Source organism: Babylonia areolata, chromosome 17 (assembly GCF_041734735.1).
Source record: "Babylonia areolata isolate BAREFJ2019XMU chromosome 17, ASM4173473v1, whole genome shotgun sequence".
Classification (NCBI taxonomy): Eukaryota; Metazoa; Mollusca; class Gastropoda; order Neogastropoda; family Buccinidae; genus Babylonia; species Babylonia areolata.
Genome location: NC_134892.1, coordinates 17,382,373 through 17,404,475, shown reverse-complemented (window position 1 = coordinate 17,404,475; position 22,103 = coordinate 17,382,373). Strand labels below are relative to the sequence as shown.

The window sequence follows — 22,103 nt, the reverse complement described above, 5'->3', positions numbered from 1 at the left end:
GCAGAAGCCATTCCTCTTCCTGACACCCATGCCTCTACTTGTGCTACTGCTCTTGTACATCACTGGATTGCCAGGTTTGGTGTTCCTGAGGACATTACCACTGATCGAGGAAAGCAGTTCACCTCAGTGCTCTGGGCTGAGTGCAACAAACTTTTGGGCATTGAAGTTCACACAACCACAGCCTACCATCCACAGGCAAATGGCATTGTTGAACGTTTCCACCGTCAACTGAAGGAAGCACTCAAGGCACGTACTACCACCCCTGACTGGTTTAATGAACTGCCCTTGGTCCTTTTGGGGATACGTTCTTCATGGCGGGTGGACCCTGGATGTTCCCATACTGAACTCGTCTATGGCTCAACTCTTCGCCTTCCAGGTGAATTTTTTCAACCATTGAATGCACGCACCATGGAACCAGACTTGATGTTCGTCAAACATCTGCAACAAACCATGCGTACTGTGCTACCACCAGCTCCAACGTACCATGGAAAGCAGCCTGCCTACGTTCCTTCAAACCTGGCCTCCACTGGGTGCGTGTATGTCAGACAGGATGCCCATTGCCACCCACTCCATTGACCCTATGACGGCCCATACCGCATCATGGACATTGATGACAAGTTTTACACCCTTGACATCAAGGGCCGTACAGAGAAGGTGTCTGTGGACCGTCTCAAAGCTGCTTTTGTCACGCCACCCTTCACTTCAGAGCGCAAGACTGTGGTTTCCCCTGGTACTGAGGTTTCACCCTCATCACCAAAGACAACATCCTCTGCAGCAGAGTCTGCAGAACCATCCATCAAACCATCATCATCTCCTACCAGAGATCATCCTCCAGTCGCAACACGTTCAGGGCGCATTTCACGCCTGCCACCAAGATTTCGATGACTCTGAAATCAGTTTTGTTGTTTTCAAGATTGTCAAACATTTCGCTACGTTGTTGTACTCCGCTGGGAAGGGAGTAGTGTAGCGACTCGCGGAACTTACGTCATTCGAGTTTCTTTTGGTAGTTATCTTCCTTGTCTGTTGTTAGGATTAAGAGTTCCTTCCCTTGTTCTTGTCTTGAGTAACGTTTTTGTTACTTTGTCGATCTTTTCTGAGAGATAACAAATCTCACAAACTTATCAAGTCTGTGTCTACAAATTGTTGTCATCCCAAAATACAAAGCCGATTTTCATTGTCGATACAGAACGGCAGTCACTGCACAACTGGCGTTGCTCGGCGGCTTGGGCCCAGTTGAAAACTGTGTTTCCGACACACCGTATTTAATCAAATATCACTTTTGTCGGATCAGTAAACTGCAAGTATTATATACTGGCAGAACTGTCGCAATTCCATCTTTAAATTTATACCAGTTGTGTTTGCCTACTTTAAACTGATTTAACTCAGCTTGTAACTTTCAGCGGCAAACTCGATAAAAACTTATCAGTCCCGGTGACTGAAATTAAGATTGTAAATTCATCTTTAATAATCAGCACTTCATTCTATACTCATTAGAAAGGTGGTGCCGAGCTCTTTGTTTTGCGACCAGTCCGATGTAAATCGGTACAGGGATCATTTAGAAATATATCACTAAACACCTGACACCAAACACAGATTATTCAAATATTCAGCCCAACAGGTTCAATCTGCTTGCAGCCATTGAATGCGATCACTGTAGTCCGCGTGGCTTGCATAAAAACACTCGTCACTTTGCGGCTGAGCCTGCCTTCAGCCATAAACTGCTGTCTCTTTCAGCGTGTAGCCAAAAAGGCCAGCGTCGCACATCATCGCTGCACTGTCTTCTCATCTTATCTTCTCTCTTTTTGGCTTCTTCTCATAATATTGTAATAAAACAATCGAGAAATACCCCTTGTGACTGGCCTCTATATGCTCCTGGCCTGTGCACGGATCTTTTCTATCCTTTCACCTTCATACTCTTTAATTCAGGAAATTATTCATTCTTTCGTAACCCCTTTCTATCACCACTCGGTTCACACGGCTACAAAAGTGGCGTCTCCGACAGGATATTGATCCTTGCGAGCAAGGGTGTTTTAGTTCTTAAATCTTTTTCTCATTCAAAGTATACTCTCTTAACACTAAGTCGTTTTACACTTGTAATACGAAAGAACAAAATGATCAACAGAACAGACAAATGCTTGACTCACCAACCCCGTTACGGACAATACCGGAGCAGTAATAGCAAGCAGCGGATTTCAATGTTTCTTCCTTCGACAAGTCTTTCGTGGTTTCTGAAACGTCCCACTTAAAACGGTAGACTTTTGTTGTTTCTGCATGCATATATATGTATGTGTATTTTCGTGCACACCATTGTCTGACTCTCTGTATATACAGCCAAGGTCATACACAAAATCATTCCTCTGTCACAGGAAAACAAGTGCAAGTGATCATTTTTTCAGTTCAGCCTGCAAAGAAAACGTGTTACAAGCGCAAGCGCGCGTGCGTGTGTGTGTTTACAGGGTAGCATGTTTTTACGTGTGTAAAGCAGATGAAAGAGACTTTCAAGCGTGCAACCTGGTGATGTAGTGGTTGTGTCTATTTCCGTCTGACAGGGCATGACAACCCTTCAATCACTCTGCCTGCCCACCCCATTGACGTCACAGCGCGCGCCCTGCGCACCTGGGCCTTATGAATAATGTGAGGGGAGGGTGTCTGTCACGTGATGCACTCCTTGTCGTTGTATTACATGCATTGAGGGCGCGTGTGTGTATGCTTGCGTGCGTGCGTGTATCTGTGTGTGTTTGTGTGAGTGTGAGTGTGTGTGTGTGTGCTGACAGAAATTTCCGAAGTGGCGGGTTCACACTTGCGGGTGGAGGGGTGAAAAGGTTCTTCGTCTCTTACAACACTGACCCCCCACCCCCACCCCCCCTTTTTTTAAGAGATGGAAACTTAACCTTATATCGACACGACTGCACACCACACAAATACACATGCGCGTGCATACACACCACCCTCCACCATCCTTGCCCTCACCCTGCCCTCACCCTCCCAAAGACAGCAGCAACCATGTGTGTTACTGTTGATGCAGGCCGCAAAGACCGACGGGAAGAACTGTACACGGACATGTGTTCGTGTGAATTTTGAAAACTTTTGATGACAGACTGCTGTTCTGTGGAACAGACCCCCAGAACCAATGTCGGCAGTAAGGGCTGACAACCTATGGATGTGATGCCCAACGTGTCTAAACGAACAAGCCAGACCAGGTCGTGGTGGGATGTACGTCTTCAGCAGATCAGGAAAAAAAATCATGACGATGCAGAACACGTCAATGGACTGAAACGAGCAAGTTGTATTCAACTGTGTTGTAAGTAAAGGACATGGCTGATTACGGGAGGTTTCAGTTAGTAGACTCCAGTCTGTTATCGTTTTCCATTCCCTTCTTTTAGCTGTGCAAATAATCGCTTCCTCACGCTCGCGTATTCTCGCAAAATCACACACACACACACACACACACACACACACGGAAACATTAATGTCCTCGTTCTGTCAAACTCAACCAAAACTTGCTACACACACACACACACACACACACACACACACACACACACACACACACACAAAATACCCTCATACACACACGCGCACAGAGAGAGAGAGAGAGAGAGAGAATCATTAATGTCCTTGTTCTGTCAAACTCCACCCAGACACGCCATTTGCCACTTCCGGATCCTATGCCTATCGATACTGAAACGATGGAATGAAGGTGTAAGTTGTCTCTGCCAAACCAGACAGAACAGTCTTGTCAATGGCAGGTACTGCACCAGCATTAACCAGTGGGTATGGTGGCATGAACAGTCTAACACCAGCATTAACCAGTGGCTGAACAGTCTTACACCAGCATTAGCTGGTGGCTATGGTGGCTTTAATGGTGTACACCAGCATTAACTTTTGGCTATGGTAGCCTGAACAGTCTTACACCAGCATTAACTGGTGGCTGTGGTAGCCTGAACAGTCTTACACAAGCATTAACTTTTGGCTATGGTAGCCTGAACAGTCTTACACCAGCATTAACTGGTGGCTATGGTAGCCTGAACAGTCTTACACAAGCATTAACTGGTGGCTATGGTAGCCTGAACAGTCTTACACAAGCATTAACTGGTGGTTATGGTAGCCTGAACAGTCTTACACAAGCATTAACTTTTGGCTATGGTAGCCTGAACAGTCTTACACTAGTATTAACTGGTGGCTATGGTAGCCTGAACAGTCTTACACAAGCATTAACTTTTGGCTATGGTAGCCTGAACAGTCTTTTACCGGCATTAACTGGTGGCTATGGTAGCCTGAACAGTCTTACACCAGCATTAACTAGTGGCTATGGTAGCCTTAGTAGTTGTTCACTAGCATTAATCAGTGAGTATGGGAGCCTGAAAAGTCTTTCACCAGTATTAACGAGTGCTTTAAGTAGTATCAACAGTATAGCACCAGCATTAACCAGTGGCAAAGATAGTCCTAACAACCTTACACCAGTATTAGGAAGCGGTTAGGTAATCTGACCAGTTTTACAACAGCATTAGCCAGTGGGAATCAGGTATCCACACATACAGAGAGAGAGAGAGAGAGAGAGAGAGAGAGAGAGAGAGCATGGATAGGATGCATTTTCAGACTGTGGTGGACAAAGATATCAGTACCGATATTGATCGGTCTTCAGAGATTTGAAAGCGGCTGTTGACGTGGAGTGTCCACTGTCCTTCAGGCAGTACTGGACAATCCCACCCCTGACTATCGCTGCAGAGTGTCGTCGCTGAAGGCTTTTTGTCCGTGGTTTGGGCTTCTTGGTGACAGCTGTCAGTGGTTTGGGCTTCTTGGTGACAGCTGTTAGTGGTTTGGGTTTCTTGGTGACAGCTGTTAGTAGTTTGGGTTTCTTGGTGATAGTTGTTAGTGGTTTGGGCTTCTTGGTGAGAGCTGTTAGTGGTTTGGGTTTCTTGGTGACAGCTGTCAGTGGTTTGGGCTTCTTGGTGATAGCTGTTAGTGGTTTGGGCTTCTTGGTGACAGCTGTTTGTGGTTTGGGTTTCTTGGTGACAGCTGTCAGTGGTTTGGGCTTCTTGGTGACAGCTGCCAGCGGTTTGGGTGTTTTGGTGACAACTGGGGTTCTTGTTGACAGCGGTTCGGGCTTCTTGGTGACAACTGTCAGTGGTTTGGGTTTCTTGGTGACAACTGGGGTTCTTGTTGGCAGCGGTTTGGGCTTCTTGGTGACAACTGTCAGTGGTTTGGGCTTCTTGGTGACAACTGTCAGTGGTTTGGGCTTCTTGGTGACAGCTGTCAGTGGTTTGGGCTTCTTGGTTGGTGACAATGGTTTGGGTTTCTTCGTGACAGCTGTCGGTGGTTTGGGTTTCTTGGTGACAGATGTCAGCGGTTTGGGCTTCTTGGTGATAACTGTCAGCAGTTTGGGTTTCTTGGTGACAGCTGTCAGCGGTTTGGGCTTCTTGGTGACAGCTGTCAGTGGTTTGGGCTTCTTGGTGACAACTGGGGTTCTTGGTGACAGTGGTTTGGGCTTCCTGGTGACAATTGTCAGCGGTTTGGGCTTCTTGGTGACAGCTGTTAGTGGTTTGGGCTTCTTGGTGACAGCTGTTAGTGGTTTGGGCTTCTTGGTGACAGCTGTCAGTGGTTTGGGCTTCTTGGTATAACTGTCAGCAGTTTGGGTTTCTTGGTGACAGCTGTCAGTGGTTTGGGTTTCTTGGTGACAGCTGTCAGTGGTTTGGGCTTCTTGGTATAACTGTCAGCAGTTTGGGTTTCTTGGTGACAGCTGTCAGCGGCGAAGAGAGAAAGGCGACGCGAGGAAGCACAGTGGAATATATCTGTCTTTACTATTCACTAGCAGATCTACCAGAAAGGCAAGAACCAGAAAGACAAGAACTTAGTTGCCTTTCTTGTGCAAGAGGTCAAGACTGTCTTTCAACACCAAGATCCCAAGATCTCTGAGAGTAAGTCAAGCAAAGAGCTGTATTCCATTACAAATAAGCTTTGTGGAAGGACAAAATTTTCTTTTTCCATACTATCCATCTTCAGCATTGCCTGGCGTCTTCTCTGATTTTCTTATTCTCAAGATTGTTAAAACCTTAGGAAAGAACTCGATTCACAGTCAGTTGTGTCACATTCCTTGGGGGACGGAGGTGGGTATCGTTGAAGGGAGAGAAGGGAGTTGGGTAAAGTGGAAAGGAGATGTGGAGTTGGTTATTGCAGGAGGCAGAGGAGGAAGGTTTTCGGTTTCTCAGGTTTAGCAGGTATACAATTTACTGCTAACCTGCCATCAAGCTCTCGTCACACGGGCGGTGTTGTGGTGGCCATGTTTGCACTGTGAAAAATGAGGCCTGTAACAATGCCAAGTGTTGAATCCGACCTCCAGAAGACTCACTTTTGGAGCAATGTATTTATACGTTTATTCGAAAACATCTGACTGTAGTCATTTTGATGTGGAAAATGACGAGATGAAATTTTATGAGACTGTTTCATTCATAAGATGATGTTTTGTGGGTTTTTTTTGTTTTTGTTTATGTTTTTTTGTTGTTGTTGTTGTTGTTGTTGTTGTTGTTCTTGTTGTTGTTTTTTTGGGGGGTGGGGGGGCGGGGGGGGGTGAGGGGGGGTTATATTGCTGATCCCAGTGACAGAATTTTAAATGCTTCTTGCAATTTGAAGAACACGTTTTTGTATCTTATATTAAATGTAAAAGCGAACTGCTAGATTTCACAGGGATTCACGGGGTAGTGTAATGAATGTACTGGTTTTATTTTGCATTTTTAAATTATAGTAGACGATCATAAATACAAAAAAAAACCCACTGATCTTCGCATTCGGTCTTCCACTTAGCACAGGATCACTTGACAGCGTCCGACGAGTTTGTGCACCTGACAGTATTTGTGAGATCAAAGAAAGGTGCAGTGACAGTTCTCTGCTGGCTGCACACTGCGTGCTGTGAACAAACGGTGAGTCTTACACGGCAAGATCTCAATATCAACTGGCAGGCCGCGTCACACACATATAGACACGATCGGGGTTCCCCCCAAACAACAGCTACATCAAAATTAAACAACAACTGACGACGACACAAACTTGTCCAACACACTGACCTACCTTCTCTTCTTTGCCATTGATATCCAGATAGACTGTTTTGGACGGTTCTATGGAGGATCCGTTGCCCATGGCAACGCAGGACTGTCAGGAGAGGGTCAGCAAGGTTTCTGTTTGGCTGGCTATGGTCTGCTGTTCTGCACGTCAAAACACACTAATGATTGTCTTTATCTGGGCGCAGATGAAATTTATTGGTCAAGCGGAAATGTCAGAGCAAAGGAGAATCAATAGAAAGCGGAAGAGGGGAGAGTGACACAGTGGAAGAATGTGAAAACAGTATAAGAGAAAGAACGGGAAACCAAACAGGAAAATTAAAAGAGGGAAAGACAAACACACAAGAGAAACAAATGAAAGAGGGGACAAGAGAGACAGACAGAGAGACGGAAATGCAGAGAGAGACAGAGACATAGAGACAGAGGGTCAGAGAGACGCATGCAATTAACTGGAATTACAACAGATGCTATCAACGGTAACAACTTTAGCCAAGCGAACACAAAGTTGGATAGAACTCGAACTCGAACATTTTAATGGCTAGGCCGTTTTGCCCGTGTCAATGGGGTGGGTTGGCGGTCGGGGACGTATAGAGTATTGGGACATATATAGAGACAGGGTGAAACACAAGTCATCGCCGTGAAACATCCATGCAAAAGCGGGATTGGGCGATTCATGGTACTTATAGATCATTTCATTCACACCGGAATCAACATGATAATTCAAAACGTTGGAACGCGCACGCGCGTCTACACACATACACACCGTATGAATACCTGCAACATATCTGTCTTATACATGATTCGAAATTGGCAATGGAAACAATATACCTTTTAAATGACTATCACGCCAAACACACACACACACACACACACACACACAAGTGCATGTGTACAAACAAAGATGTCAAACAAAAATATTAATGTGTGTTCAAACGTTTTGCGTTGGCAGCTTTCCGAGAGCGAACGCTTTAGACAGAAATGAAGCGAGTGCCAAACTCAATCTTGAATCAGAAAGAAGCAAAGTTACAAAGTATTTTTCTGGAATGTGCAATTCACATATGGATTTATACTGGGCACACACCAAGAACAAAATATAATTCAGATTCTTCTATTCCAGGACAAAATGGATAATTTACATTTTCTCCATTCTTTGAGTATCCCAAATGATGGGGTTTCAGCAGGGACATACGAAGTCTTATTAAATGTTTCTTAGAACAGGATTTCTGATTGTATCTAGACATTTTGGAACGTCATGCAGTTGTCTGAACGAGGAATATAACTGAAATCTTTCTTTTGAGAAGTATGGAATCTAAGTCTTGCAAATAGCAATCAACCAATCTCTTTTTAAATATATATACAAAGGCTTTTACATCTTCCACACATTCATTTTCCAAAACGAAACCGAAACCAAATCCATGCTACATATAACATACATTTGTTACCCAGTTCTTTCTACCCTTACAGTGAAGGGAACAGAGCATTCTACGTAATCTTTTTATGGATATGATTTTTCATCCATTCTGGTAATTTTCATCCAGTATCTAATACATTTTGTAATGGTTTGAATGTGTAATGTGTATCTACCAGTTTCAAAGTACACAAGCGCACTTGGTGTCTTTATGCTGACATTAAGTAAGCATTTGATGGCGAGCAGATGCACACTTTCAATGGCAGTGTGATTAGCTGTCGGGCCCCGAACTTGGGAGCCGTATGTCAAAATGGGCAGAGTTGGATAGAAAAGGACCGAGAACGAGCGGGGAAGTAATTGTTATAGTGTGCCAGCAGTGTCACCCCCCACCACCCACACTCTGTCCCCCTTCCCTCCCCATCCCTTCCCCCCCCCCCTCCCTTCTTATCTCCCTTCCCGCTCGTCCAAAGCCCAGTCTTTGAGGTTGCGCCGACACCCGCGCCACCCTCCCTCCTCACCCCTACTCCCTAGTCGGCGCCTTTGGTCCGCGTCACCCATCCCGTGTGGCCGGCCTGTCTTTCAAGTCGTTCCCCATCTCCCCTTCCATGAACGCAGCTGACATAGGTGGCGGGACTTCGGAACATAAGCGAGGGAGAATTTATGCTAATGCAAACTTTGATCAAGCCGGCTAACAGGCCGAGAGCTGTATTGTCCTGTCTCCCCAATCTCTTTGTGACGTAAACGGGTAAACTTGTCATCATAGAATGTGTATAGACAAGTGGGTTGAATTGTAGCGAATCAGATCAATCTGTTGAACTGGGATCAAGCAGGGAATCTGTCAGTCATTCACATAGCGTCACTAGGACAAGCAAAGATTGGTTGTTTTAGTTCAACTAGTTAGGGGAGTGAGTGTTGTAGCTTAGATTAGTATACACAGTATGTTGGGGGAAGGGATAAAACCAGTCAGCACAGCCACTTCTTAGCCGTCTCCCAGAAGAACTGACTGACACAGGGTGACTGACTGATCAGTGATGTGAGGAACAAGGAAATCCCTGTTAGGCTGTGAGTACATGACTTGTAATGGTTTTATGCTATGTTGATAACTTAGTTGTGTTGGGAAACAATGTGTCGGTGAACAGCCAGTTTAAGTTGATAAGTTGATCTTGTGGCTTGTGGAAAGAAAAGGGGTTAATGTGTGAAAGCTACCCACTGAGAGAAGTACTGGCCTAAATCTTTTGAGTCCCCCCCCCCCCACCCCCCCCCCCTCTATTTGGTAACAGATATCTTGTTCTGTATTTTTGATGTATTACTTACTTGTTTTGTATGTAATAGGTGGTGTTGGTTCAGTGTGAACTGAACAGATCTATAGGCTGACACAATGTCAGTGTGTGTTGAGGGTTTTTCATGTGTGCACATGGGGGTAACAGCAAGTGTTGTGGAACACATATTTGATTTGTTGGTAGTTGTGGTAACATGTGTAGGAGTTGTGCTTTGTGTCAGTGGTTTACTTTGTTCAGACAAAGTGGGAAAGCACATTTTAATGAGATTAATGAGTTGGTTAACAATGGGAGCACTGAGGGTCAGTGCTATATGGTTGCATATTGCTGTTTACCAGAGGTATGTAGGAAGTAATGATTTCCTTTCATGTACTTGTGTCGGTGGCATACTTTGTGAAGACAAAGAGATTTGTTTGGTAATGGTAGCACACAGTTAAGTTGAATGATGGGTAACATGAGTTGGAACACAGGGTTGTATTGGTCAGTGATATGTTTTGTACACAGTATGGTAATTGGTATGTCACTGCTGGTGGCAGGTAAGCTTGATGAAGCTTGTACCTCACATAGATCTTTGTGTGAGAGTAGTGCATACTGGTGGACATGTGATGAAAGGTGCTGAGAGGGTATAGGCCTTTTATGTCAGTGATGTCCAGATATTTGAGATTTTATCTGACCTTGGTTTTGGGTGTGTGTTTGTGTTCCAGGTGTGCTGCTTTAGGTTTAGGGTGAATTTTACCGTGCTGCTTATAGGTGCTGCTTTAGGTGTAGGATGATCTTTTTACTGTGTGCTGTATTGTAAAGTAAACACTCTATAAAAACCACTCCATGTGGCCCTGCTATTGATGTGAGGAGAGAGTGAGTGAGTGCATGATTAGTTGATCCTATATCCCCCTGTCTGCTCCCCTCTCTCTTCTATCAGAATCGAACCACACTTTCAGTTTTTACATAATAAAATGGGCTTCAGAATGATGTCTATCAAGGCATTCATTGAATGAATTGGACTATATTCCAAACACTAATGGGCAAGACTGTGTACCGAGTAATAATGAACCAGACTATATTCCTAGCACTAATGAACAAGACAGTATTCCGAGTACTAATGAGCAAGACTGTATTTGTATTTATTTTTTATCACAACAGATTTCTCTGTGTGAAATTCGGGCTGCTCTCCCCAGGGAGAGCGCGTCGCTACACTACAGCGCCACCCATTTTTTTGTATTTTTTCCTGCATGCAGTTTTATCTGTTTTTCCTATCGAGGTGGATTTCTCTTCAGAATTTTGCCAGGAACAACCCTTTTGTTGCCGTGGGTTCTTTTACGTGCGCTAAGTGCATGCTGCACACGGGACCTCGGTTTATCGTCTCATCCGAATGGTAAGTAATAATGAACAAGACTATTCCGAGCACTAACGAACAAGACTGTATTCTTAGCAATAATGAAGAAGACTATATTTCGGGTAATAATGGAATGACTGCATTCAGAGCAATATGGAACAAGTCTGTATTCCGGAAAATAATGAAAAAGACTGTCTACTGGGCAATAATGAACAAGACTGCATTCCGAGCAATTATGAACACATCTGTATTCCCAGAATTAATGAAAAAGCCAGTAGTCCAAGCAATAAACAAAAAGACTATATTCCGGGCAATAATGAACTGAGGCACAGGACACAAAGGAGGCAGGGGCACAGAGGCACAGAAGAAATAGATACTTCGATAAAGAGAAAACACAAACGGGCGGGCGCGCGCACTGTCACAGAAAACACACACACACACACACACACACACACACACACACACGTGCGTGCGCGCGGAGAGAGACAGTTTATACTGAGTATATATACTTTTCAAAAAGAAACGCAACAACCCATAACATTGAACTGATCTTTATTATTTCTTTATTTTTTTGCCAATCAGAAAAAAAAATTGAAGAAACGAGAATGTCCAAAATTAACACGCCGTGAAGGTTGTTCTTTTACATTTCATTCACTTTCAAAGGTGCGGTAATTGTACAGTAACTGTCCAGTGAGCCAAGTCAGAATCAGTAGGGGGTGTGACCACCCTGAGCAGCAGTGACTGCTCGGCACAGGCGGGAGGACATGGATCTCATGAGGTGGGTGATGGCATGTCACTCCTCTTCGAGTGCCTGGAACAGATTCTGCAAGTAAAAGCCCACTTGTGTACATACGAGTGAACGTGGGAGTTGTCGCCCACAATCGAAGAATAAGATTCTGTTATTTTTCCGGCGCGTTGAACCTAGCTCGGAGCCATCTATCCAGCTCGTTCCACATGTGCTCAATTGGATTGAGACCTGGAGACAGTGAGGGCCAGGGCAGCGTGTTAACGTTGTTGACAGCCAGGAAGACCTGCGTATAACGTGCCGTGTGTGGTCTGGCATTATCTTGCATGAAAATGGCGTGTGGGGCGGCCAAAAGTGGGAGAGCATGAGGCTGCAGGATATCGGCCACATAGCGCGGGGCGTTCAGAGCCCCGTCAACTCACACCAGTTGACTACGTCCATTGTCACTGGTGGCGCCCCACACCATCACACCCCCACCACCCTGAGCAGGTGCTTGGTCAACGCAGTTTGCTGCATAGCGTTCGTTCATTCTTCGGAAGACTCGTCGTCTCCTGTCGTGACGTTGCAGAGCACGTGGTTCCAGTGACGGGCTGGAGTCCAGAGGCGATGCTTCATGGCCCACTGGAGGCAGTCTAAGTGGTGGCACCTTGTGAGGACAAGTCCTCTGACCGGACGTCGAGCGTGCAGCCGATTGTGGATGGTCTGGTTGGAGACATGTGGCATTCCATTCAGTGCCTGGACTGTGGATGAGGCTGAAAGGAAGTGATTTAACAGATGCCGTAGGCGAATAAAGCGGTCCTGGGCTGCTATCGTCACTCTTGATCGTCCAGTCCATTGTCTGTCTGCTGTGACACCAGTGTCTTCCAGTCTGGCCCTCAGTTGACTGATGGTGCTTCATTCCCCTGCTTGAGATTGTCCAGCCTGCAGTCGGCCAATGTCGTTTCGTTGTGCTCCAGTCAGACGGGGCATTTTTAGCACTGGAATTTTTTGCGTTCAAATCCGATTCAACAGACTACCATTTTTTCTGGGTTTTGTAGCCATGGTGTGAGTAAACAGTTCATCGGCATTCCCAATCAAAAACATGACTGCACACACAAGGGGAGACATTTTTTACCACAGGCTTCACAATTTGCACGTGCAGCATGCTCTGCGTGTGCATGCCTGTTGCTTACAAGTCACTTTACAAGCGTAATCGATTGTGTACAAGCCACACCCAACTCTTTGTATCGTGCACATGATATTGCCTTCTGATTATTGTTGTGTTTCTTTCTTTTAACAGTAGATGTTACATAGTGATTGTGAACAGTGATTTCGTGAAATCCCAGAAAGTTATTTTGTGTAATCACTATGACCCACAGAGATTTCATGAAATCACTAACATTTTTAGTGATTTCATGAAATCTCTAAATGCGTTTGTCAGTTATTCCACGAAAGCACTGAACCTAAACATGCACAAGCATGAAGACACACTTTCGTGTACATAAAGCTTCATCAAGCTACAGTAAAAAAAAAAATATATGCTCAATTGTCAGGTTATTAAAGCATATACACTTGACATTAGAACAATACTTGGTCCGTAATGAATTTGATAATAGTCTGAGAGCTAAGCTCAGAATTGGTCTGCGAATCGGACCAAAGTCTGAGACAGTCAACTGACGAGGTTTTAGACTTGAATTCAAGCACCTATAAAAGTCTCTTTCTAGTATATTGCTTATTTCCTTGTATGACAATGGGCAATATACTTTTATACCATCTATATGATTTTTTGCTCCCCTTTTTGCTGCCCTATCTGCTTGGTCGTTATAACGGAATCCAGTGTGGGATGGCATCCAACAAAAATCAACATTTGTACCCTTCACAAATAGGGAGTGCAATAAATACCTAATTTCAAAAAATAAATCTTCTCTTTGATTATTCTCAAAAAGGAGCAAACCTTTTAAGACAGATTGAGAATCAACACAAAACAGGATATTACTTATTATGATTAGTATATCAACAAGATGATTTAAAGCCATAAGGATTGTCACCAATTCAGCTGTAAAAATTGAATGTCCCTTACCTAAATAATATGATTTTTCTGTTTTTAGGTCAGGAATGACAAAAGCAGATCCTGCACTGCTATCATCCAGGACCGAGCCATCAGTGTAAACTTTTAAATGATAATCAAAATTTTCTTCTAATTCAATTCTGACAGATGCTGCTATTATATGTGGAGATTCTCCTTTTGTTGTGTCAGAAGCACATATGTTGACGTTTGCTTTTGTTAACTCCCAGGGAGGGACAAGTGGCACCAGAACACGAGGTGCCATATCATGCAGATCAATGTCTGAAGAATTTAAAATATCTGACACATATGTGCGAATGGTTTGTAGATTTGAATTATTTTGAGCATTTTTTGGAAAATCAATATCAGACCTAATATTTAATTCCTCAAAATCATCCACTGCTGTACATCTCACAATATAATTAGCAGAACTTAATTTTCTGATTTCATCTAGTGGTAGAATACCCGCAAGCTTATAGGCTTCTGAGGTCTTAGTATGCACAGGTACCCCTAAAGCCATTTTCACAGCTTTACTGTCAATTATTCGCAGCTTCTTTAGGAACGTCGGCGGAGCAGAAAAGAAAATTTCTTGACCGTAGGTCAATCTTGATCTTACGAGAGATGTCGCTAAATGTAAAAGAATTTTGGAGTCTTGTCCCCAAGGAGAGTGACTTACAATTTTTAAGAAATTTAAACTTTTAACTGCTTTAGTCACCATTGAATCAATGTGTTTCTTCCAGTTTAGTTTTGAAGTAAATAGGATCCCAAGAAATTTGATTTCCGACTTGAAAAATATTTCACGTCCTCCTAAAAAAAAAACGTGGTAGTTATTAAAGAGGATCAAATGTGTTTTTTCTACAGAAAACTCAAAACCATTAGATTGTATATAGCTACTCAGTCTATCGAGTTCACCCTGAAAATGTTTCTGTATATAATTTATGTAATGTAGGCTTGTCCTTTTCCTCAAGGATGTCTGAATCCATATAGCAATATCATCAGCATATTGAGCCAGCTTGGTAGATGATGAAAAACATGTATGTAAATCATAAAGCATAATGTTGAACAACAATGGAGAAATAATGGAACCCTGCGGGATTCCCATGTTTATAGGCCTAGAGGTTGATAAAGTTACTCCCACTTTTGCCACTATATATCTCCCACTTAAAAAGGATTTAAGATAGTCATAAACATGACCCGACAGACCAATTTGTTTTAGCTTAAATAACAGTCTGCTATGCCATACTCGGTCATAAGCTTTAGTAAGATCGATGAAGGACGCAAGGATACTTTTTCGCTTAGAAAACTGTTTTTTAATTTGGGTAGTGAGACGGGTCAGATGATCAATTGTAGATCTTCCTTTCCGGAATCCAGTTTGAACTGACGGAATTATGTTATTTTTGTCACAGTAATACACCATTCTAATATTTACAATTTTCTCCATGACTTTCCCAACGTGGGAGGTAACCGAAATAGGTCTATAACTGGATGATGTGGAAGTTTCTCCAGATGATGTCACAGATGGTAAGGTTGTGAGGGTGGTAGGGGATGACTGCCACTGGTCAGTCCTCTTGTTCCTTCCTCTCGACTGGGGTGAGGACTTCTTGTCTGGGCACCATGCGTGCCCTCTCCAAGGCTCTCTGCACTGTCTGCGTGGGGTACTGCCGTTCCTCGAAAGAAGGTATGCATCCTCAGAGCCTGTTCCTCGAAGTCCGAACTGCTGCTGCAGATGCGCTTGAGTCGAAGGAACTGCAAGTAAGGGATGGAGTTTTTGGTGGCTGGTGGGTGACTGGAAGTGAATAGAAGAGGAATGAGAGTCAGTAGGTTTGTAGAAAATGGACGTGGAGAGTGTGGGTGTGTTAGGCTCCATGGAGATGGTGAGGTCGAGGAAGTTGGCTGAAGTGGTAGAGACTTCAAAGGTGTACTGAAGGGCGGGGTGGTAAGTGGACATGTGGTTGATGAAGTGGAGGAGATCACCTCTCAAGCAGGCGGCGACTCCCAGGCAATCATAGATGTATCGCTTGAGCAGGCCAGGCACTATTCCTTTGTATGAACTGAGGGCTTGTTGCTCAACATGGCCGACGAACAAACAGGCGTAGCTTGGTCCCATTTTTGTCCCCATGGCCACACCTCTGGTCTGCTGGTAGTGGTTTTCTCCAAAAGCAAAGGAGTTCAAGGTGAGCACGAGCTCTGTCAGTCATAGAATGGTGGGCACGTGGAGTCCACCGCTGTTGTTCTGCAGAAAGTGTTTCAGAGCCTGCAGACCATCTCCATGAGGGATGCTCGTGTATAGAGACACTATGTCCATTGTGAACACCAACCTTTCGGAGTTGTCCCCGTCCTGGAATGAGAAACCATCGAGCAGCCGCAGTGCGTGGTTGGTGTCTTTGAGAATCTTTGATGTAGGTTGGTAGTTTGGCCACAATGGGCTGGAAGATCCTGTCGAGAGTGTCCGAAATCAGCACAGTTGGGCAGGAGCATGGAGAGACTATGGGTCTGCCTGGTGTGCTGGCTTTGTGGATTTTCGGCAAGAGGTAAAAGTTGGTTTGATTACTTCTCACAGTTTTTAGTTTTACCTCTGTCTTGGTTTTGTCCTCTCTTTTCTTCTCCATTCTTTACTTTTCTCCCCATGAAGAAGGGCCTAGGGCCCGAAACGTAGGGAAATTCCTTCACCAAAGGACCAGTTACCACCTACAGGTCAGTTTGACCCACTTTTTTACCCGTTTTAAGTCCTGAAGTCAAGATTTCCTCTTCAATAATAATGGGCATTTATGGCGCTTAATCTTACCAAAGTCCTAAGCGCTTACAAAAACAAGAATACATATAGGACAAGTATACAGGGACGAAACAGCACAGGCATCAAGGGACAGTCACCACTTCCACCACGATTTTGCCATTCACTTATCACGCACACAAAGAATGGACACACAAACTGGAGAGGAATGAAATAGAGATGCCAATCACGATGTGAAAAGAGTAGTTTTAAGAGAAGATTCGAAGGATGACAGAGAAACTGAACTGTGGAGGGACAGAGGGAGCTTATTCCACGAGGACGGGGCCTGGAAAGAGAATAAGCGTTGGCCCGCGGTCTTGGTATTGAAGTGCGGGATACGGAGAAGGTGAGTGTCAGATGAGGAGCGCAACTGTCGTGATGGAGTGTGCAGATGTGGAAGATCAGTAGGATAGGAAAGAGCGAGACCGTTCAGGGATTTAAAGCACAGCAGAGACAGTGTATATTCAATTCGTTTCTTGACAGGAAGCCAGTGAAGAGCACAAAGCAAGGGAGTGATATGGGTAGATTCAGTTCGTCTCATGACTAGACGTGCAGCATTGTTCTGCACCTTTTGAAGTCGAACGAGAAGATTCTGAGGACAGACAGCAAGGAGAGAATTACAATAATCCAGTCTTGAGAGAAGAAAAGCAGAAACAAGAGTTTTGGTGGCCTCTTCAGAAAGAAGATGACGAACAGAACCAATGCAGTGGAGCTCCAAGTAGCATGCACGATATACAGAGGAAACATGATGGTGAAACGACAGCATCTGATCAAGTATGACACCCAGGTTGTGCACGGTCGAAGACGTCTGAATGAGGCAGTTACACAATTTAACCGAAGTGGGAACAGAATCAGTCTTTTGGGCGCAATGAAAATCATTTCCGTTTTGTCATTGTTCAACTGAAGTTTGTTGTTTGTCATCTATGCTTTAATGTCTGAAATACATAGCTGTGTATGATGGATAACAGCAGGAAGCCGAGAAACATGACAGGATTTGTAAAGTTGATTGTCATCGGAAAAGCAGTGGTGAGAAAAGCTGTGATGGGCAACAATGTCAGAGATAGGATGTGTATAATAGTGCAAAATTTACAAATAGCATATATTCAACTTTAACCAAAGTAAAAAGATAACACATAAAAATCACAAGATAAACCTCATTTGTTGGGCCAGTTCATGCCTTCGTGGCAGCGAAATTTACATTGCAACTTTGACCAAAAGCACCTGCATCTCCTTGTCCACTAAAAACCCTTGTCCACCTGAATCCGACTGAGCAGTAACTGCTGATCGTAGAGTGGTGTTGTTCTTTGTTGACGACCTCTTCACTCGGCAGTCTCTGAGAATAGAGGTTACTGATTTCTTTAACAGTGTCCATTCAAAATCTCTGCATACACAGCAATTGTCCTGCTGATAACAACACATAAATTCCTGGGACCACCTCTACCACGATCCACTGACGGAATTGGAACAGCAACTTTGTCCCCCTAATGCGGTACCTTGAAACTCAACCGTACGTACTTCTCTTCGGCATTATTTCTGCCTAAGACATTTGCCTAAGATAGGCGTCAGCTTTGCTATTTGAACTGTGCGGTCTTCCACGCTTTCCTGTGACTATTGACTGACAAAAGATCATTTGATTTCTGAGAAATGATATTATGTTCTTTCTCTGTTCTGGGGATCACTTCTATTGCTAAAGAAGATGAGGTAAGACCAACATGACCCCCACACGTAAACACTGCGGTGTAAGGAGAACGTTTTGCACCAGAGTGGTGAGCAGAGTTTTTTGGAACTGTACAAACTGAATGCCTGTTGCCCAGTCTTGGGTTATGTTATCTGCTAACCAAGCCACCTGAACTTTGTGGATGGCAAGGCTTTCCGTGGACCAAACAGATGTTCGACCAGTTTATCTCCTTCAGCCCCGAAAACAGTATGACTGCATACATGGCTGAGATAAAAATGGTCATACACGTAAAAGCCCACTCGCATATCGCGTGAACGTGGAGTCGCAGCCCAGGAACGAAGAAGAAGAAGGAGCTCTGCGATTACAGTGGTGGTGAATTCAGATCCATCATCACTTTGAATGATGACAAAGCGCCAAGTAGAAGGAATATGTCCATGAGCTGGTAAGCAACTTCTGCAGCGCGTTTCGATGTCAAGGGCCGTAGTTGTAACTGCTGCCTGCATGTCAATAAGATCAATCTGGCCTCTGAATGGGCCGTTTTCGTTTCTTCTGGCATTCTTCCCACAGGGACTAAAATACTTCCATAGCCTTGGATGTGATGTTTCCGTACTTTTTATGTAGCACTAGATAACATCGAATGTGTCATCGATAGTCACATAGGAGAGGGGAGATTCGCTGAGATCTGAACGTTTCTTGATCAGCTTTCCAACTTCACAACACAGGAGGATCTCATACCTGGAAAAAATGATTTATGAACCTATATCACTTATGTCATAACGCCATACTGACAGACGGATAGAGAACCAAGCACTGAACACAACGACTTCAGCCAGCTTAAGTCAACACCCCTGCCATGACAAGTGCAAAGAAAAAAAAACATTTCCACTAAAATGTAATTATTAGACATGGATAGTGAAGACCAACACTAACTCTACACTCAACTCGTACCATCAACATCTTCACAACCCTTTTCACATAATTATCATACATACATTCAGACTTACTGTCCCTGCATGAAGGATTTTGGGCAATATCCACATTTCTTCCCCTCCACTCCCATGTGTGACTGGCGGAGTGAAAGTCCACGCCTTGTTGAGAACACTACTCATTCCGTCTTGTGGGGAAAAATTGTGGATACTGCCGGGTTTTGTCACACACGTCGAGCACATCAGCAAAGGACATATAACTTACAATACTATAACTGGAATGAATGACAGTTGAGAGAGAGAGAGAGAGAGAGAGAGAGAGAGAGAGAACAAAAACTTTAATCTCCAGGCCTCTGTCCCCCAGAAAGAGGTGAAAAGTACACAACATGGTGATCACGTAGCGACAACTCAAAGTAAAATACATACTAACTTAAACCTGTAGAACAAAAGTGACTCTTGTGCATGTAGATTAATTCTAAATGTCTTCATTGCTGTCAACGAATTTCTGGTGTATCCTCAGGGCATTAAACACAGAGTTTACGAATACTATAAACAGAACCGTTCTTCTGGAAGTGAACATATGATTGACCTTCTGAGTTCAGATGTTTTTGCCTTAGGAAAAGATCACAAGTTTCTAAAATGAATTTCATCTTCGACCACGTAATAATATTTACATGCGTAATTTGAATTACATTTGAATGGAGAGAGAGAGAGAGAGAGAGAGAGAGTGTATGTTAAGAAATTAGCGTTGTCAAGTTTGAACAACACCCCGCCTGTATTGTACGTCAGGAATAGAAGTGACAACCCAAAGGTACACAATCTGGAAACAAACTGAATCGTTTTTTCACTATTTGCAATTATAAGATTGTCAACGTTCGTTCCAGTGGACCGTCCTCTGTCAAATTTATCTTTCTGTCCTTTTGACAAAGTGTTATCATTCGCCTTTCTACAGATGTTCGCTTTCTGAACGAATCCGGAATGTCACTCTGGCTAAGTGCACGTGAATTGCGGGAGCGTTCTGCATGGTAGACTCTAGATGGTTTACAGAGGATGAGAATTCACCTTCCATGTGTTCAGTGTCGGTGTCAGGAGAGAGATGCATAGTGAATTGTTGTGTATGTTTTTATGCCCGAAATCATAATCTACCTGTCTTCCAAGTTTGAATTGCGGTGTAAATGCGTGGTGAGTGAAAATATAGGTTATTTTTCCGTCTTTGGGCCCCACAAATGACTTGTCGGGGGTATACGTGCTTGAACGCCACTATATCCATATATTTCATCACGCAGCCAATTTCTTTGTGTCAACAGAAAGGGCGAACAGTGAGCTATTCCACGAATGACATCAAAATTGGATCAGTGGCGTAATAGCCTGTCACGTGATCAAATACTTCCGGTGAACTGAAAATGCTCGAACGCCAGCAAACTGGTTTCTGGATGACGGATTCTTTATCAGCGTGAGGTAACTGCTAACATGATTAGGTACTATATTAGAAAACATTTGTGCTATAGATGTAGTATTACATTTAATCAGTCTAACATGGTTTATGGCCCAACCAACTGCAAAGGCCATTTTGTAAGTGTTTGTTCTTTTCTTTTTCCATTACATTTTTATGAAAGAAATCACACTGTATCAATGTGACCCGGGTTTATTGTGGTTTGAATGAAAGGGAAGTATATATACATATGTCGTTTTTTCTTCTTTTAAAAAAGAAGAAGTTTTTTTAAGATGAAGTCTGGGGTATCGCTGGCTGCAACACCACAGTACCCACATAATGAACTTACTTCTTATTTTTCTTCTTCTTCTTCTTTGTGTGTGTGTGTGTGTGTGTGTGTATGTGTTAAGCAGAAAAATCATAAGTGTGGACATACAAATTCTGCATCATTCACAACACAAAACAACTTTGAGGCAGACATAATATTAGTGACCGAACAAAGCAAGGCTCAGATTGAGGAATGTGAAAAATGTTCACAAAACACGTACAAATTTTGAAAAGTTTGTAAAAAGAATAAATGATACATTGTTCATATTTCACGGAGAGTGTTTGAAAAACTTTACAAATATCAGACATGTTCGTAAATGCAAACCAGTGAAACACTGACATAGGGACAAAAAAGATGAAGAGGAGGAGGGTAACTTCCACTCCAAGCTTGAACTGTTTTGTTTCCAAAAGATTTCTGCAATGTGTGGCAAAGAGAGGAAATGGAACGCAGTTTCTAAAGACCAGAGCTATCAATGGGGAAAAGTGTAGCAAAAATTGTTGAAGACTCGATCAAAGAGGCGGCTACTCGAACCGAGGGAACTGTTGTGATCATCTAAATATATGATAAATCGTGTGGAAAGGGACGCACACTGCTACAAAATCTTTCGGAAGTTACGTAATTCTGAGGCACTTGGATAGACATTGAGGAAGAGACAATTTATTTACAGAGCAAAAGGAGGCCCACAACGATGCTTTTACGTAACCCTGTGTGCGAGTAAGTGGAAAAGAGCACCATTGGCGAAAACGAGAGACGTATCCTGCATGCCATGGAAACACCTACAATTTTACTATTCAAACCACGGTACTGAACGTTGCAGGAGCAAAACAGATTTTGGAGCTCCAGATCACCGAAGTGAGTAACTATACTTATCAGACATAAACACAGGCTGAACCAGTAAAGGTGATTTTGTTGCTTCTGCATCAGAGGATTGAAAGTTGGAAGAGACAGTCATCACTCTCTGCTATCTCATTCAATTAAGGAGAAGATCCAGTGAGTCTGACAAAGTAACAAAAGGCTCGTGATTCTGCAGTGGACTTTCTAGAAAGGGTCTCTGACTGGACAGAAACATGCTCCTGAAAAGAAATACAGAATCGCTGCCTATATTTC

General features: G+C 43.6%; 1 protein-coding gene across 1 annotated transcript in view; it reads right to left on the bottom strand.

The window, feature by feature from the left end:
• The window catches only part of LOC143291503 (high affinity cGMP-specific 3',5'-cyclic phosphodiesterase 9A-like), a 171,524-nt gene that overhangs the window by 132,069 nt on the left and 17,352 nt on the right, over window positions 1–22,103 (bottom strand). Inside the window, exon 2 of the mRNA XM_076601391.1 lies at window positions 7,066–7,199. Within this exon, the coding sequence (XP_076457506.1) occupies window positions 7,066–7,134 (69 nt within the window). The 5' untranslated portion in view covers window positions 7,135–7,199. The remainder of the gene's footprint in view (window positions 1–7,065; window positions 7,200–22,103) is intronic.